The sequence below is a fragment of the Sarcophilus harrisii genome, chromosome 1, assembly GCF_902635505.1.
Source record: "Sarcophilus harrisii chromosome 1, mSarHar1.11, whole genome shotgun sequence".
Lineage (NCBI taxonomy): Eukaryota > Metazoa > Chordata > Mammalia > Dasyuromorphia > Dasyuridae > Sarcophilus > Sarcophilus harrisii.
In genome coordinates this window covers 353,728,391-353,747,554 of record NC_045426.1, presented here as the reverse complement: position 1 = coordinate 353,747,554, position 19,164 = coordinate 353,728,391, and the positions used below count along the sequence as shown (strand labels likewise).

General features: G+C 34.7%; 1 protein-coding gene across 6 annotated transcripts in view; it reads left to right on the top strand.

Moving 5' to 3' along the window:
• WDR7 (WD repeat domain 7) overlaps nt 1–19,164 on the top strand; it is a 506,900-nt gene that overhangs the window by 33,100 nt on the left and 454,636 nt on the right. For all 6 annotated transcript variants that reach the window (XR_004230845.1, XR_004230846.1, XR_004230847.1 and 3 more), the window contains exons 8-12: nt 832–977; nt 1,395–1,497; nt 8,952–9,093; nt 9,212–9,460; nt 10,580–10,800. Coding sequence is in view for 3 of the 6 variants with exons in the window: in XM_031945925.1 (XP_031801785.1) it covers nt 832–977; nt 1,395–1,497; nt 8,952–9,093; nt 9,212–9,460; nt 10,580–10,800 (861 nt within the window). In the remaining 3 variants the exon portion in view is untranslated. The remainder of the gene's footprint in view (nt 1–831; nt 978–1,394; nt 1,498–8,951; nt 9,094–9,211; nt 9,461–10,579; nt 10,801–19,164) is intronic.

Here is a 19,164-nt window from a genome sequence, read left to right as displayed (position 1 = left end):
TGAAGCAGCTAATTCTAACTTGGGATAGCTCTAAATCTTAGGAGATTTTCCCCTCCTAAATCAAGGCTAAAAATGCCTCTTTGCATTTTCCTTATTTTGTCTCTGGAACCAAATACAATTAGTTTAATCCTCTTGAAAATAATTGTATTTCCAATACTTGAAGACAGTTGTTCCTGACTCTTCTTTCAAAGGTAAAAACATGTAGTTCTTATATCATTGATATGCGCTGTAGATCTGATATCCTTCATTTTCTTTAAGATAGACTTTCTTTAGCATTTCTTGAATATAAATTTCTTGAATATAAATCTAAGTGTTTACATTTACCCCTATTAAATTTCATTTATTAGATTTTACTAAATGGTTATGTTTAATGGCATAGTTGTGATATAAATCCATCATTGGGTGAGGCATGCTGAATGTTTCCAGCTCTTTGAGATTTAAGACAATCTTAACTTCTCTAGGATTTTATTTATTCATTGATTCAGAGGCAATACACACTTTGGGCAATACCTGCCATGTTTCTAGATGAACAAATTTTCTACCACTCTAGGAGCTTTGTTTTTTTTTGTTTGTTTGTTTTTAGCTAAAAAAACAATTTTTGCTTGTTTATGACAAGTCTGTAGGATAGCTCTGCCAAGCACTCTTCAATCAATGTTTCTGCCTTTTCTTACTCAATTGTCGTGACCACTAATAAGTACAGAGGAGACCTGAACTTTACCTCATGTACTGCTGGTTGACTTGTGCTCCTAGAGGATTAACTGAGGTAACACTGTTTTTATTTAGATTGTAACATGAATTTAAGATTTTGAGTTTGACTTTGTTTTTTTGTAGGTATTTGATGCTGGAGATTATTCTCTATTATGCTCTGGCCCCAGTGAAAATGGACAAACATGGACAGGTGGTGACTTCATATCAGCAGATAAAGTAATTATATGGACAGAAAATGGACAGAGCTATATTTACAAACTACCTGCCAGGTACTTAATAAATAATAAATCACAATGTAAGAAAAAATTTAGGCGTTAGAATCAATATGAAATGTAGATGAAAACTAAATACTTTTAGTCTTTTATCACTTTTAATATAAATTGCAAGAAAGTTGCTGACATTTGCCGTGGAAAAAAATCAAAGTAGTGTATGGTTAAAGCATTATAAAATATGTAAAGTAGTGTATAATTAAAATTGCAATATAAATTAACAGTTTTTTGTTGAAAAACAGTAAATTAAATTGTATTTCATATTTTACAATTAATACTTTCACATTTACAATTAAGTTATAAAAACATGAACTTTAGCAGTGGAAAAAAGCCTTCTGGAATGAAATCATGTGATAGAAACAAGTATGAAATAAAGTATGAACTTTCATTGAAAATAATGTCTTTTCTGATTCTCAGTTGCCTGCCTGCTAGTGATTCATTTCGCAGTGATGTTGGAAAGGCTGTTGAAAATTTAATACCTCCTGTACAGTATGGTCTCTTGGATAGAGAAGATAAAGAGGTGAGATGCTTTCTGAGTACTGTGGCTATACACAAATTCACTGATGCAGCTGTATTTAAAAAAAATGAATATATATGAAGTTTGTGTTCCTTATCAGCTCAGCACAATGACATGATTATTATGACAGTATAAAGTTCTGTAAAATCTAATCTTGTTGATGATATTTACCTTATTTTTGGGAACGCTTTCTTCATAATATCTGCTATCCACCATAATATGCCATTATTGGATTTCCTGATTGACTAATTGGCCTTCTTGCTATTCCTTGCACATGATGTGTCAATTTGAGATTCTGTGCCTTTTCTTTTTTTCTTTTTTTTTTTTATTTAATAGCCTTTTATTTACAGGTTATATGCATGGGTAACTTTACAGCGTTAACAATTGCCAAACCTCTTGTTCCAATTTTTCACCTCTTACCCCCCACCCCCTCCCCTAGATGGCAGGATGACCAGTAGATGTTAAATACATTAAAATATAAATTAGATACACAATAAGTATACATGACCAAAACATTATTTTGCTGTATAAAAAGAATCAGACTCTGAAATATTGTACAATTAGCTTGTGAAGGAAATCAAAAATGCAGGTGTGCATAAATATAGGGATTGGGAATTCAATGTAATGGTTTTTAGTCATCTCCCAGAGTTCTTTTTCTGGGTATAGCTAGTTCAGTTCATTACTGCTCCATTAGAAATGATTTGGTTGATCTCGTTGCTGAGGATGGCCTGATCCATCAGAACTGGTCATCATCTAGTATTGTTGTTGAAGTATATAATGATCTCCTGGTCCTGCTCATTTCACTCAGCATCAGTTCGTGTAAGTCTCTCCAGGCCTTTCTGAAATCATCCTGTTGGTCATTTCTTACAGAACTAATATTCCATAACATTCATATACCACAATTTATTCAGCCATTCTCCAACTGATGGGCATCCACTCAGTTTCCAGTTTCTAGCCACTACAAAAAGGGCTGCCACAAACATTCGTGCACATACAGGTCCCTTTCCCTCCTTTATAATCTCTTTGGGATATAATCCCACTAGTAACACTGCTGGATCAAAGGGTATTATGCACAGTTTGATAACTTTTTGAGCATAGTTCCAAACTACTCTCCAAAATGGTTGGATTCGTTCACAACTCCACCAACAATGCATCAATGTCCCAGTTTTCACATCCCCTCCAACAATCATCATTATTTTTTCCTGTCATCTTAGCCAATCTGACAGGTGTGTAGTGGTATCTTAGAGTTGTCTTAATTTGCATTTCTCTGATTAATAATGACTGGAAGCATCTTTTCATATGACTAGAAATAGTTTCAATTTCTTCATCTGAGAATTGTCTGTTCATATCCTTTGACCATTTTTCAATTGGAGAATGGCTTGGATTCTGTGCCTTTTCACTAGCTCTCTCTCTTCCATGCTTTGAGTGGCCTTTATCATCACCTTCACCCTCTGTTTATGACTTAGCTCAAATTTCATCTTCTATAGGAAACCTTCCTAAGTTTGTCTCCACCTCCTCAACCCCCAGCACCTTCCCATTCAGGTTGCTTTTCATTTACAATTTATATCTATTTTTTTTAAATAATTTTTTACATGTTGTTCTATTAGAATGCAACCTTTTTGAAAATGGGGACCCTGTTTTTGTCTTTCAGTATATCCCCAACAATTTACATGTGCTCAGCACATAGTAAATGCTTATTGACTGATGAAACACTCAATATATTTTATATATATGTATATACATACATATGTATATGTATGTGTGTGTATATATATATGTATATATATATATATATACATATATATACATATATATATATAATTTGTTGGATTTTCTAACCAACGTATGAGTCCCTTTAAAGCTGTAAAATAGGACTCCACTGGGTCAGTTTTTTGGAGGAATTCCTGTTACTTCCCCTTCATCTTTTTGACCTCATTCTTGAGGATGAATTCTTTGTGTCTTTTCTCTTAAACTATTAACATTACTCTATGGATAACTTTCTCTGACTTGTTAGTGTGGCGTTCTTCTTCCAGTTCAGTTGTCATACTTAATTATATATATTCTTTTACTTTGGACATATAGTACGTTGAATGAAACATTTATTAATTCAGTCACATTGCTTTAAAGTAAAGGAAACAGAGACTGAGTAGGCAAGGCCAAGGAGCACAGACATAGATAAAGGGGAGGCAGAGTGACTCGTTTTCCTTGCCACCACTTCTTTTATTCTCCTGAAAATTATCATTTTCATCATATTACAGTCTCTTTGACAATAATTTTCTCCTGGGTGTCCACCTAGCCACCATGTGATTTTCTTCCTGAAACTTCTGCTCCCATTTCCCCTTCCTGGAAAGAATTAAATTTCATTCTCATTTGTTCAGCTTTTTTCTAATTATGTCCACTGGGCTCCACACCATTGAAGAGGCTTAAATATTCCCATTTAGGCTATTCCATGTCCTATGGCCTCTGAAGTTGCATAGGGTCTTTGTATCCACAGTAATACATATATATATATATAATACACACACACACACACACGTATATATTATACACTTCTCACTTTGTTTTTTTTTTTTTTGCTGAGGCAATTGGGGTTAAGTGACTTGCCCCAGGGTCATACAGCTTAGGAAGTGTTAAGTGTCTGAGGCTAGATTTGAACTCAGGTCTTCCTGACTTAAAGGCTGGTGCTCTAACCACTGTGCCACCTAGCTGCCCCTGCCTAGACTTTCAAAATAATTTTGAATTAGAGAATAATAAAGAAATTAAAAATAGTAAAAAATAAAAATTAGAGAATAATAAAAAAGAATATTCTCAAAGCTTTTGATGACTGTATCTGTTTTATAATAGCTTTTTGTTTTCAAAATATATATGCTAAGATAGTTTTCAAAATTCACCTTTGAAAAATCTTGTGTTCCATATTTTTCTCTCTTCCTTTCTCCCTCTCCTCAATAGCAAGTAATCCAATATAGGTTAAACATGTGCAGTTCTTCTAAGCACATTTCCCTATTTATCATGCACAAAAACAAATCAGATCAAAAAGGAAAAAAAAAACAAGCAAGCAAACAACAAAAAAGGTGAAATTACTATGTTGTGATCCACATTCAGTCCTCATAGTCCTCTTTCTGGATGCAGGATTGGCTCTCTCAATCACAAGCCTATTGGAATTGTTCTGAATTACCTCATTATTGAAAAGAGCCAAGTCTTAATGACTATATCTTAAGAAAAAGAATAAAAATAATTTATTTTAATTGAAAAACATTCATTGTAACCAATATTTATTTAATACTAAGTTCTAAGACTGTTCTCTTTAAGCTACATGAAACTTAAAAAGTATATGTGTGTATGTGTGTGTTTGTGTATGCATATGTGTATATATCATATATGTGTATACATATATATATTATATATGTATGTATGTGTGTGTAGTGTGTGTGTGTGTGTATGAATGCTATTTTTTCAATCTTCTGCTAGTTTTTTCCTGAAAATTCTAATCTGTATTGTTAAATGGTGGTGAGGCAGAAAATGTTTGCTATAAATATTTTGAGAAAGAAAGAAAATTTGTTCAATCATACATAATTGATTTTCCATAATAAATGGGCCTTACAATATCAACTTAATTTGCCTTCTCTCTCTAAGTTGGATTCTCATTTCCAGTTTACTTAGAAGACTGTTATCTCTGACAGAATGATCATGAATGTTTTTAAATGATCAACTGATGCTTTTCCCCATTTTATCAGTTATGTTAAATTTCATTTAGGCCCCATTTTTTTTTCCTGAAACAATTGGGGTTAAGTGACCTGCCCAGGGCCACACAGCTAGGAAGTGTTAAGTGTCTGAGATCAGATTTGAACTCAGGTCCTCCTGACTTCAGAGCTGGTTCTTTTCCATTGCGCCACCTAACTGCCCCTTAGTCCAATTTTTAAGGCACTTGTTGGTATAAAATGAATTGATTTTAGATTTGATTTAACACTCCTGAACTCCCAGTGATAAGTGGTCCTTCTTTGGGGCCACTTTCTAGCCCCGCATTTGAATGGCCTTCCACACCCATCCCCAATCCCTGTGATTCCCCCAGGTACAAGAGGCCTGGCTATCTGTGACCCACCAAGACTGCCCAGTCTCACTGAGGCATTGTCACACTTAGAAGGGCTTCTGACTTAGAGATGTTCAGTCATAATCCCACAGATGGTAGCTTTACTCTACTGACTCCTCAACCAAGCACATAGATCTGTAGCTCCTCTTGTGTTGAGCGCAGGATTACTATGGTGATAATCTCTCCTCAGTAGGGTAAAACTAACCTGCCTCACAACTGTGTAATCCCAGCTCATGTTTCCTATTAGTGGGTGAACAATCCAGTGATTGGTGAATTCTGCTTCACAATGATAGTAAGAACAGATATTGAAGGATTAAAAAGAAACATCACTATGAACACTTAGCCATTTCAAGCCAATTATCCCTGTGCTAACTTTTTTGACTCCTCATGCTTAAAACCCCCTTCAATGAGGACAAACATGGAATTAGTCAGCTATCACAATGACACCAAAGTGGAAAGTGCTGGCTCATAATTTTTTGTTTGCAGATGATTGTGCACTCAGTGCAGCCCCTGAAGAAGAGATGCAACAAAGTATGGATCAATTATCTGCTCCTTGTGCTCATTTTGGCTTAACAATTAAAATCAAGAAAGCACAGGTCCTCCATCAGCCAGCACCACACCTTCCATTTGTGAAGCCATCAGTTATAGTAAATGGTTAAGTGAATGCTGTGGAGTGATTTATCACTCCACTTTTCTTGGCAGTATACTTTTCAGGGATGTTTACATTAATAATGAGAAGGACATGGCATTACTAGAGCTAGCTCAGTGTTTGGAAGGGTATGAAGGAAAGTGTGGGAAAGAAGAGATATTAGATTGACTACGAAACTGTAGGTCTACAGAGCTGTTATGCTGACCTCATTGTTTTTTGCCTGTGAAACCTGTATAGTATACCAACTTCATGCCAGGAAATTGAATGGCTTCCATTTGAATTGTCTTAGGAAGAAATTATTTGCTTGATTTTCAAAGATTTTGTGAACTAAAGTCTCATTTTTGAGCAAGAGCCTAACTTTATTCTTTGTTTGTTTTTTCCTGATAAAATTAAAAAAGCAATCATCCATCACAATGAAATTGCAAACAAAATCCTAGCAGATGTTTGTTGTTAAATTGTTCACTTGCCCAATTTCAGTATCACATAATATGCGATATTTAGTATGAGGAATTTTTTTTTTCTGTTACTACTACTACTATATCCATCACTATTACTGCTATTTATTACTATTGTTAGTACTACTATGGTCCTGTCATAACTACTATTAGTACACTTCAACACAACTTCTTAAGTAGCCAGCCTGTCTTTACACTGAAGGAAAGACCTTCGTAGAGGGGAAAAAAAAGGAGAGGAAAAAAGGAAAAAAAACAAGCAAGCAAAAAATAACAAAAGAGGTGAAAACACTGTGTTGTGATCCACATTCAGTCCTCACAGACCTCTCTCTGAATGGTGAAGGTAGTGGCAGTTTAAGTAATAAACACAAATAAATGATGAGTGGGCTTTCCTGAATTTATTTTTGAAGGCTTATAAGTTAACACTATAATGTCTATGTAATTATTAATATTGTTATTAATAACATTATATTGTTGTATTATTGTTTTTAAAAATAATAAACCTTCTTGGTAGTAGTTTGTTCTGCTCACTTCTTACCTCACTAGTGGAGACTCATCTTTCATAATGTTATGTAATCTATCTCCTTATGCAAGAAGGTTTGGTGAGTTGATCTATCCCTTTAATGGTTGGTAGTAAACTTTCCATTTTCTGACTTTTCTAATTTCTTTTTTGTTTTCCCGGAATTTTTGCAATGTCTATGTAAAAATCTAATTATGACTTTCTTATTGACATACCTTCATATGAAATGTGCAAGTAACGTCTATTTGAGATTGCCATTTGTTTTGAGATGGAGACTAGAACTTAAGCCCTCTGGTACTCAGTTTTCTTATCTCTATAATTAGGGTTCTCCCAATCTCTTATAAGAGAATGTGGTGTTCTTCTTTAAAATAATAATGGTTCTCTCTGGGAGCAGGTTTCTTGTGGAGGTTTTCTGGAGGCGCCTTAGTTTCAGTTAAAAGTAATAATCACCCCAAATGCAGCCAGCTGATAAAATGTAAACATTTATTTTTTTCCTTCCAAACTAGCCTGGTTAGTTTTTCTTAGAGGCCTATGTTTCTGCTTGGTTCCAAGAGCGCTTGCAGTTGTCCTTTGCCTCTGCTTTCTTCAGCCTCCAGCCAGCACAAAGGTGGAAGATGGAATGAATCTCTCTTCTCTCCGAGAGAGAGCTTCTGGCTCTCAATCTCCCAGAGTGCTCTGTGTCTGCCCCAGAGTGCTCCTCTCTGACTCCTGACAATGTTCCGATGTAACTAACTTGAAGCTCTAAGATCTTCCCAAAGGTTGACTCCTCCTGAGGGAGGGATTAAGGGAGGTGTGAATTTGGATATCTCATACTAAACCCTGAAATCTCCCAAATGTGTGAACTCCAAAGAGTACTTAAATACTTCTTGATTATATGAGCTCTCTAAGGTGTGAACCAATAAGCATTGTATCAATTCCATTGAGTTAACACTAGGATTCTAACATCTCCCTTGAATTATCACCTTGTTTCAAGTTGAGTTAACACTAGGATTCCAACAAGAGAAAGCTTAGTATAGTGGAGAGAGAGCTGGCTTTGGAGTTTGGAAGATCTTGGTTTAAGTTCTGCCTCTCATACATGATGGCTATTACCCTAGAAACTTCTCAGTTCTCTGGGTAAGCCTTATAAGTTGCAGTTACAGTGCTAACCTGAATTGATAGAAGGCATTTGCTTTTCTGGGAATTCCCTACATCAATGAAATCATAGGCTCCATCTTCAAATTTAATGATTACATCACAGTGGTTATTTAATAATGGAGAGGTTTTTGTTAATATAGTGTTGATTTGAAAACTTGTGAAAAATGAATATACATGATTTAATAGCATTAAGTTTTAACTGATTAATAGCTGTCAGGATCATTAATTAATCAATGTTTAAAAACTGTTAGTTTTAGAAATTTTATGATTAATGGTTAATTTTGTGCTTAATTTAAATATCATTGCACAATTTTAGATATTATAGCAGTTAGTCTTAATAACATCTTTTTTTTGCTACATTTGTACTACCTGTCTTAGAGTTTTTGTGAAGAAATTACTTTTCAGACCATTAAAACTTAATATAAATGTCATTTTAAAAAAAAATACGAGTGATACAAGTACATTACCTATAATGTATTTTGTACTCCTTCCTCAAAATAAAAATGTGTAATATCTACATCTGAACCATATGTTGCTGATGTTTTAAGAATGCTTATTACACATTAAACATATAGCAGAAAAATCTGACTGAATATCTATTTTTTTCCCTCACAGTTGTTTATCTGCCCTCCTGTAACTCGATTCTTTTATGGACGTAGGGAATGCTTCCATAAGCTACTTATTCAGGGAGACTCTTCAGGAAGACTATGTATTTGGAATGTACCAGACACCCTTGAAAAACAGGAAGCTGAAGAAGGTAGTGTCAGTTTAAGTATAACAAAAAACACAAATAAGTATTTTTTGATATATTTTTGTATGTTCAAATACTGTCTTTTTTCTTCTTTTTATTTTTTTTTAAACAAACTTGCCTGTAGGATTGAAAATGACAACTTCAATTTGTTTACAAGAGGCCTTTGGTAAACTCACTCCTTGTCCTGCTGGTATTATAGATCAACTAAGTTTGGTTCCTAATAGCAGTGACCCTTTGAAAGTTACAGCTAGTGTGTATATCCCATCCCATGGACGACTAGTTTGTGGTCGTGAAGATGGAAGCATAATTATTGTGCCAGCAACACAAACTGCTATAGTCCAGCTGTTACAAGGGGAACATATGCTCCGGAGAGGTACTGAAATAAAGTTTTATGATCTTGTATTTGAAGAATAATTATTAGATATCTTTTAAAAAAGCAAACGCATATTGACATATTTAAAGCTTTGTGTCATATTGATGTTTATAAAATGTTGTATATTTGATTTACCTTTGTTGTCTTATTCCTGGAGCATTGTAATAATCTTTTGGTTGGTATCTCTGTCTCAGCTCTCTCTCCATTGCAGGCTACCTTTCCCTTATTTGTCAAGTTGATCTTAAAACCCAGGTCTGATCATGTGAATCTCTCATTTAATAAACTCCAGAAGCTCCCTGTTATCTCTAAGATCAAATATAAAATCCTTACTTTGGCTTTTAAAACTCTTAATAGCCTGCCCTCCTTCCTACTTATCCAGGTTTTTTATGTCTTACTTTTCTCCATATCTTCTGTGGGCCAGGAGATAACACTGTCCCTGTTATTTCTTGCCCAAAACACTGCTTCTTCTTTTTCTTTCCTTTTCTTTTCTTTTTCTTTTCTTTTTTTTTTTATTCTACATTTTCACTAGTTGTCCCCAGTGTTTGAATATTTGGAATTCTCTCTCCTTATTTCTGCTTTTTGACTTCCTTAAGTTTCGATTAAAATCCTACTTTCTACAAAGAATATTTTTTTGCCTCCCTTCATACTCTAGTGTCTTTTTCCTGAGATTATCTCTAATTTATCCTTTGTTTGTACATAATTATTTGCCTGTTGTCTCTCCTATTAGACCATGAGCTCTTTGAGAAGAGGGACTCTTTTTGCCTTTCTGTACCCTGTTCTTTATTCAGTGCCTGGCACATAGATGGTGCTTGATGGGTGCTTGTTGACTGGACTTGATGTTAATCTTGTTAATTGTTTTTATTTCTATTAATTTAAATCAGTGTTTGTATTAGTGCAACAAAAGAGCAATAGGTAAATATTTTAGTATAATATAGCCGAGTCCACCACTTAATTTCTTTGAATCATTTAAATTTTAAAATAAGACTAATAGTGTAATAGTGCTTTATAAATTTAAAAGAGAATTTTTTCATGTAAATAAATCATTTTGTGTTAGTATTTGTTGAAAAGCTTTAAGACTTGAATTTCTACCTCATTTTAAAAACAACATTTCATTTACAGGTTGGCCACCTCACAGAACTCTTCGGGGTCATCGGAACAAAATTACATGTTTACTATATCCTCATCAGGTCTCAGCTCGTTATGACCAAAGATACTTGATTTCTGGAGGGGTAGATTTTTCTGTCATAATCTGGGATATATTTTCTGGAGAAATGAAGCATATCTTCTGTGTGCATGGTGGAGAGATTACTCAACTCCTTGTTCCACCTGAAAACTGCAGTGTAAGTTGATTATAAGAGATCACAGTTAGCATGGCAGTCATTTTTTCTTTTGAATCATTGCCAAAGACAAGTAAATGAATTTTCATTTGTAGATTAAGGAAAAATAGTCATGAAGTTGAAAAAAAATCATTTTTTAAAGAATGTAAAATCATTATCTAAAAATTCTTTTTTGAACTAGTGAAGTTTATTTATCACCATGTATATCAGCAGATAGAATACAAAATTTTAATTTTAACAGTGTGAAGTACTATAATGTCCGGATTAGGCTCTCTGGAGGGCCTCAGGATTAGTTAGAGTCAGGATCAGTCAAAGTCCTTGGTCTTTAGGAGGAGAAGTGAAGGAGGCAGGCAAGCTGCCACAGGGCTCGTCAAAAATGGATCCTGGACTATGGAATCTGGACCCTGAAGTCTTCCTTCCTGAGCATATTGCGGCAGAGAGACTCTGACCCTCTTCTTCAGCCCTCCAATCCTTACCACAACACATTCAGCAAGCGTCAATCATGAGGAGAGCCATCACATCATCATATCATCTAAGTATATGTATATAAAACCATTATTTCACCTTGAGTAAGTAATTAGCGTTAAGTGCTTTGCTGTCTTAGATTCCAGTATCTCTTCAGAGTTTCAGCTCTCTACATCTCCTACTTTCTTTTGCTTTAGAACACAGGTGGTCATGTCCTCCCTGACTTCTCAGGGAGGTGAGAACCCCAAAAAGGAGGTGATTACGCTACCTGACTTCTTAGGAAGAGAGATAAAAACACCAAAGGGAAGGGGGGGGGAGTCAAATCAGATATTGTTAGTGGGTTTCTGGGCTGAAGGATCTTACTAAAAACAGGTATACACAAATCTATCAGCATGAGAGGTATTACACAAACACATAGCAATAAAGTACAGGCTAGTAGTGATGACTCTCCCCACAGCCAGTGCAGGCTCAATGTGATGTAATAAACATGAATTGTACAGACAAGTAGTGATATAACAAATAATATGAACCAACATGGTGTTGTAAAAGATTTCAGAAATCCTAGAAGGAGAGTATGTAAACAACAGTCACACATATGCCTCCTTCTGCAACCAAGAGATGGTCCAAAAACCAATCTATTGTCCATTATTTCATATGTCAGGGAATCCAATGATTCCTGCAGATTTTGAAGTCTTGCAACAGTCTTATATGTCTCAGGGAATCCAATGATTGCTGAGGGTTTTGAAGTTCTGCAATCATTAACAATTTTTGATGTCCATGAATCAATTACCATAACTGCCATGTTCTTTCTGTGGTGGGCACAGTCAGCGATGGAACTACCTGATGTTTCTTGGGGCTTTTCTTTTGTTTCAAGGGTCTGCTCTGTTTCTCTGCAGTGGACAAAGCAAATACGACTTTGGAGCACCTTTTCACATCTATTGTCAGTTTCTAAAAAAAATTTTTTTTTGAGTTTGAGAGGTAGAATCATATAGTGCATAGAGAGGTGATCTAGAAATCAGGAAAACAAGTCTTATTTTTGATACATGCTGGCTGCATTACCTTGGGTATATCCTTTATCTGATATAATGTAAAAAGTTTGAGTTTATGGAACTATTTTAATGTTTCAAGTAACTGTCGTTTTGCATATTTTAAGCTGGAACATTAGAGAAAATATCGCATAACTTCTTTATTTTGTAGTTGAAGAAACACAGAGCTAGACAGGTTAGGTGATTTCTAATATAGCTCTCTTTGTACTTCTTTACACATGAACATTGCTTTATACATGAAGATTGTAGAGACTCTTCCTTTGAAGGAATAATTTTACTTTACATTGCATTACTTTATTAAAAACATAAAGTATCTTTTAATTTTATGTATTTGCATTATTTTGGCTAATTTAATATTTTGATTAATTAGTAATTCATGTCTCCTATTTAGCTAGTTGGTGCCCAAAAATTCATCTTCCGGAATTAAAATCTGGATTCAAGCTACTTATTAATTGTGTGACCCTGGGCAAGTCACTTAATCCTGTTTACCTCAGTTTCTTCATTTGCAAAATGAGCAAGAGAAGGAAATAGCAAACTACTCTGTAATCTTTGCCAAGAAAACCCCAGACACTACTGAAATGATTAAACTACAAAACAATCTACCCCGTGGATTAATTCAAATAATTGAGCTATAATGAAAAGCCCTTTAAGCTGATACTAAACATACTTTTTTTGTTTTTTTGATTCAGAAGGAACATGAGGATATTTCAGTCCTAGAATTTTATTTGAGAAACATTAAGGAACATTTGATAGTTTTCCAGCAGTGAACTAATTTTTTTTAGAGTTACACATTAGGAAAAACTATTCTGGCCAGGGCTTGTGACATTGGATAGAGGAAAAAGTGAGGATCCAAGTTAGGTTATTTTAGTGGTTCAGATTAGATGCAGTAGAATAGGAATGAGTTATTGGAAAGAACTTTGTCTTGGAATTTTAAAATGAATTCAGATGCCAATTTTTCTACTTTGTGATACTTTAGGTAAAACAATTTGTTCTGTCTTGGAATCAGTTTTTTAATCTGTAAAATGAAAATGTTGGACTAAATCACTTTCTAGCTTTAAAAATCATATCCTTTGATTAATAATTTTTGTGTGTGATACTTTTGATAGTGATTGAAGTTGAAAAGAGGCATTGTGGATACTTTATTTCTCTTCTCCCCATTAGGTAAAAGAATTTTTAGTGTGTGTTTGTTAGTTTTATTTAGCTCCTCCTTTTCCCTCACAGCATATATCCAGTTTCCAAATCTTGCCTTTTCTTCTCTACCATATGTTTTGCATCCAACCCATTGTCTTTACTCAAAGGGCTACCTTCTTAGTTTTGACTGTTGTCATCCCATACCTAGATTATTGCAATGATTGATTTTCCTCCTGTAAGTTTTGTCTTATTTCAGCTCATTCTCCATTGCTAAAGAGATTTTTCTTAAATTCAGAGCTGACTATATATGTCATTTCCCATTCCACTGGTTCTGGGATTATACATAAATTCTTGTGTTTAGCTTTTAAAGTCCTTCATTTCCTGGTCCAATTTGTCAATCAATTCTGATTCATGAGTTCCCATTCTTAACACTGGAATCCAGCCAAAGCACTTTTCTTTCTATTCCTCATGCACAACCTTCCATTTTTCATCTTTTTGTTCTGCTCATCTTCCATGCAGGGAGCTTGTGTCCTCTCTTCTGCTGCCCAGGAGCCCTCTCTGTCTTCAAGACAGCATAAGCACAGCCTTCAGAACCTTTGCTGATTTTTCTTGCCCATTCCCCAAAATAACCTTGTATTTAACTTATTCTGTATGTATTTATATTTATTCATCTCATATTTATTCTATATGTACTTACATGGGCACTTCTTGTCCTCCCAGTTAGAATATAACCTCCCTAGATAGGATTGTTTCATTTAATGTCTTTGTATCTTCTTTGCCTTAACGCAGTGCTCTAGAATCACCAGTGAACTCTTAATTGTCAAATCTCCAGCTTTATTCTTCTTGACCCTCTGTAGTTCTTGACACCTACTAGAGACCCCCAATTTTGTTTGTTGTTTCTGCTTTCATAACATTTCAAAAACGCACCCTTCTTTTTCTATTACTACAATTACCTGGTACAAGCCCTCATCACCTCATACCTGGACTTGCCATGGTTTTCTGGTTGATCTCCTTGCCCCAAGTCTTTCCCAAGTCTTTGATCTATCCCTCCTCTTTAAAGTCCAGTGGCTTTCTGTTATCTCCAAAATCAAGCATGAAATGTTTTGACATTTAAACCCCTTCACAATTTTGCATGTCTCCCTTCTCATCTGTGTCTCCTAGTTTTCTAGTTTCTCTTAAGTTCCAGATAAAATACTACCTTTTACAGAAAGTCTTTCCCAATTCCTCTTAATTCCAATGTCTATTTGTGCATGGTTGCTTATATATTGTTTCCTCCATGAGATTTTGAGTTTCTTGAAGTTAGATATTGCCTTTTGCCTTTCTTTATCTGCTCAGTACTTAGCATAATGCTGGGCACATAGTAGGTGCTTAATAAATGCTTATTGACTTACTGACTTACCATCTTGTATATTTAGCTGTTTACATGTTGTTTCTCCCATGTAAGCTCTTTTAAGGGTAGAAACTGCTTTTGCATCCCCAATATCTAGTATAGTATCTAGTTTATTGATTGACAGTGCTTGGTATAGAGTAGGTGCTTCATAAATATTTGTTGATTGATCAGTTGATGCATACTGTATTTCAGAAAAGGCTGTTAAAATCTTAAATGAATTTATGATCTCATCTGTTTAGAAGTTCCTTCTCTTCATGCAGGTCTCAATTCATTAGTTCACACATTCTGCATATGTCTTATCCATGAGCCATCTGGTAGCCCAGGGGATAGAAGTTTGGGCCTGGAGTCAGGAAAGCCTGAGTTCAGATGCAACCTCGGACACTTAACTAGTTGTGTGATCTTAGGCAATTTGTATAACTTTGCCTCAATTTCCTCAATAGTTAAAATGGGGATAATAATAGTTTCTATCTGACAAAGTTGTTATGAGGATCAAATGAGATGATATTAATAGAAAGTGCTTACTTCAGCATCTGACATATAGTAAGTGCCATATAAATGCTTAATACTTTCCCTTTTCCCCTTCATGTCTCCATATAAGTTTATCAGAAAGGCTCTACCCAAAGAGTTGGAGACTTTTTTTGCTTTTGCTGCTGTAGTAGCAGCAACAGACAGCATCATCATTATCATTATTATTATCTTCTGTGGGGCCTTGTTTGCTAAGCACTTTACATACATATCTTTTCATTATAATAGCAGAGCAGGTCTAGTTGGCTATCTTCTCTCATTCTCTCCCTGTTATTAGGCCACCTTTTTCTATAATTGATTTCTCTCACAACATCCTTTACAACTGTTGCAGCCTGCTTACTTATACCTGCCACACAGCTCTTCATGGCATTTTTTGTACCATTTTTACTTCTTTAGAGAAAATTGGTTGTTTTTTTTTGTTTTTTTTTTTGTCTACAGCCTCAAAAAAGGCCTTTGTTTCTAGGAGTTGCTTGATGTCTTTACACATGCATTTGTATTTTATTGTAAGTTCCATAAAAAGCTGTTCATCTCTTGTTTTTGCTTTTTCCACCTTAGCTAGGGGATGATTTTGTGCCTTAGATAATTTCAGCAGCTATATGGAGCCATGGACCCAAATAGAAAATGTTTAATTACCATCATCTAGAGAGAGACTGATCAATGGAAAAAGGTCATAGAGATTTGAAAATATAAGATCAAGGGTTCTACTAGAAGGATTACTTAGTAAAAAGGAGAGTCATCATTCTTTGAGACTAGAAATTAGGAGGAGAAAACTGGCATAGACCTAGATGTGGGTTTGAATCATGGTGGGGAGCTTATTTTAGAATGTCTTATTCTTAGAAAAATCAGTTCATGAGTTTTTTTAGTAAAGATCCTCTGCTAAAGGAGAGGAATCCTGTGGGTTGATTATTTGAGCTTCTATTAGAGAGCTTTGAGGAAAGAGAGGTTTGGATTAGCTAATATGTGGTATAATAGAAACCAAATTGAACTTCAGGGGAAGGTTTGCTCTGCCTTAATGAGAGACCAGCAGAGATTTAGATAACATGAACTTTTGGGGGATTTAATTAAAATAGTTTCATGTTTCCTGTCAGTATTGCTTTGTTGTTAAGAAGTAGGAATGGACAAGACATATGGGGGTCTTGAGGAGATGTAGAGATCTCCAAATCTCCCTTTTTCTGCTTGCCATGTGTTATCTAGATGTTTCAGTGCATTGAAATACCCTTGTCAAGGGGTGACTAAGGTAATGTGATACAGTAGAACTTTTTAGAGGTTTTTAAGAAGTTTGGTTGAAAATGTATGGTTTTAATATAGTTTTGGAATGATGAATGGATTTAAATCATTAATTCCATTTTTCTCAGTTCCCATTTAGCAATGAAAAATTATTAAAGAGAATTTTTTTTACTGCTGTAATTAATTCAATTAAAAGTTTAAAAATGTAATGGTTTCAATAGCTATTTTATGCCAAGACTTTACTGTTGGAAGAATATTTATTGCTTATGCTTGGTTGTAAAAAAAATTGTTCTTTTCATTTATTCGTTTGATTTTTTATTATTTTTTGGGTGGGAGGTAGGGAGGATAAGGGGCAAGGGCAAGGGGAATCTTTGTTATGACTAAAGCTCACTAATCTGTACCTAAATGTACATCCAGAAGAGGGCTCCATGAGTTTATGAAAATGCAAGTATGTCAGGCCACAGCCAAATATGTGTGTATATGTATATCTACACTCCTCCAAAGAAGGATAAAGATTGAGTTAGGCAAGCCATTTGGCTGCTCCAAGAGACAGAAATGTAATAGCAACAATGATATATATATATATATATATATATATATATATATAAAACACACCGATGTGTGTTAACATGGTCCACAGGAGGAAAGAACATGAAGCAGATGCAGTAGAAAGAAGGCTGAATTTGGAGTCAGGATATTTGAATCTCATCGCTGCCACAACTAATTGCCTGTGACCTCGAACAAGTAACTTTGGCTATTCGGGTTACAGATTCCTCATCTAAAGGGGATGGATTATTTAACTCCAAGGCACCTTCCACTTATTTGAGAGCTGTCGTTTTCTTTAATTAAAAAAATATTTTGTTGTTTAACTGAAGATTTTTCCTATTCATCCAGAATTATTATCTTAGAAGGGAATTGCTTCTAATTTCCAGCTTGGGCAAGTAAGTGGCATAGTGATTAAGAGGGCTGGACCTGGAGTCAAGAAAATTCCTCTTTCTGAGTTCAAATTCAGCTTCAGAGCCTTACTAGCTATGTGATGCTGGGAAAGTCACTTAACCTTGTTTTCCTCAGTTTCCTCATCAGTAAAATGAACTAGAGAAGGAAGTGGCAAACACTCTTAATATTTTTGATAGGAAAATCCCCAAAGGGGTCATGAAGTGTTGGACATGACTTAAAAAAATAACTAAAGAACAACTCCAGTTTAGGGGATTTGTAAATTTAAATGTTCTTATGAAATACAAATAATATTCATTTACTCTCCAAATTTTTACTCGGCTTTCACTGGCTCAAGTCAAAGAATATCTTTGGTAATGTGAATTTAAGTACAAATTTACTTTGGCTACGTTTACCATATTACTTTTCATATGAGGCTGTTTAGGTTAGTTAAACTAAGACATAAACAGATCATGTGTTAAAATGCTTTACTGTATAACTAAAAGGAGTAGCAGTGAGATATCTATATTTTAAAGAAAAAATGTTCTCATCTTTGGTAAAATTATTCTAATGCTGCTTTTGCTACAACAAGCAAACTTGTAGATTATTTTCAATTTTGTCATTCTTTTGGCTATTTTTGATGATGACACATCTGCCCTTTGAGGGTGAATTTAATTTTTGAAATGGTCAAAAGTCATTTAGATCCCAGTATAGTGAGTGAAATAGGAGATCAAATTTAATATTCCTGGTCTTAATCAAATGAGTATGGAAGTATAAGGAAACTCAATTTCTTGTATGTCTTACAAATAGACTTTGAGTAAATTGCTGAAAGAGAATTGCAAGCATATTTTTTGGCAAGGCTAGTATTGTTGAAATAAAGTGTAGTTTTCTAAACAGATTACTTTGAAGATTAATATTTATTTGGCACCTATAGGTGGCTTAGTGGATAGAGTTCCAGTTCTGGAGTCAGGAAAACCTGAGTTCAAAAGCAGCCTCTGACGTTTACTATCTGTGTGACTATAAGCAAGTCAATTAATTTGTTTGTCTCAGTTTCCTTATTCTAAAATGAGTTGGAGAAGGAAAGGACATACTACAAACCAAATTAGGTTATAAATATAAGGATTGGACCTGATTGAAATGACTGAACAACAAGTCTTGATGTATGAATGAAAGAAGCTCATTTTTTTTTAATCATTGAAAATCTTTCTCTCCTGACAACATTAGAAAGAAAACAAACATAAAAAAACCTAAATCATAAAATATTGCAAAACAAATTCCTGCCCAAGTTATGTTTTTAAAAAGTTTCATTCTGCGTTCTGATTTCTTTACCAATCAGGAGATGGAAAACATGTGTTTTTTTTTTTGAAGTATAAGTTAAATATAATATATGTATACATGTGAAGCCCAAGTTAGCACCCTAAATACTTTAGAATCAGTCGGAGTCAGGATAAGCAAAAGTCCTTGGTCTTTATTTTTGGTCGAAGTGAGAGGAATGGACACAGGAATCTCCACACCTCTTCCCCATCTCCCTGCCAGAAGTAACTCTGGCTTGTCTTATTCCACCCTCTAATTCCTCCTCCAATTCTCTGTATGCCCCAACAGATAGAGCCAGCACAGAATAGTGGGGTGAGCCATTTTCCAAGCATATGC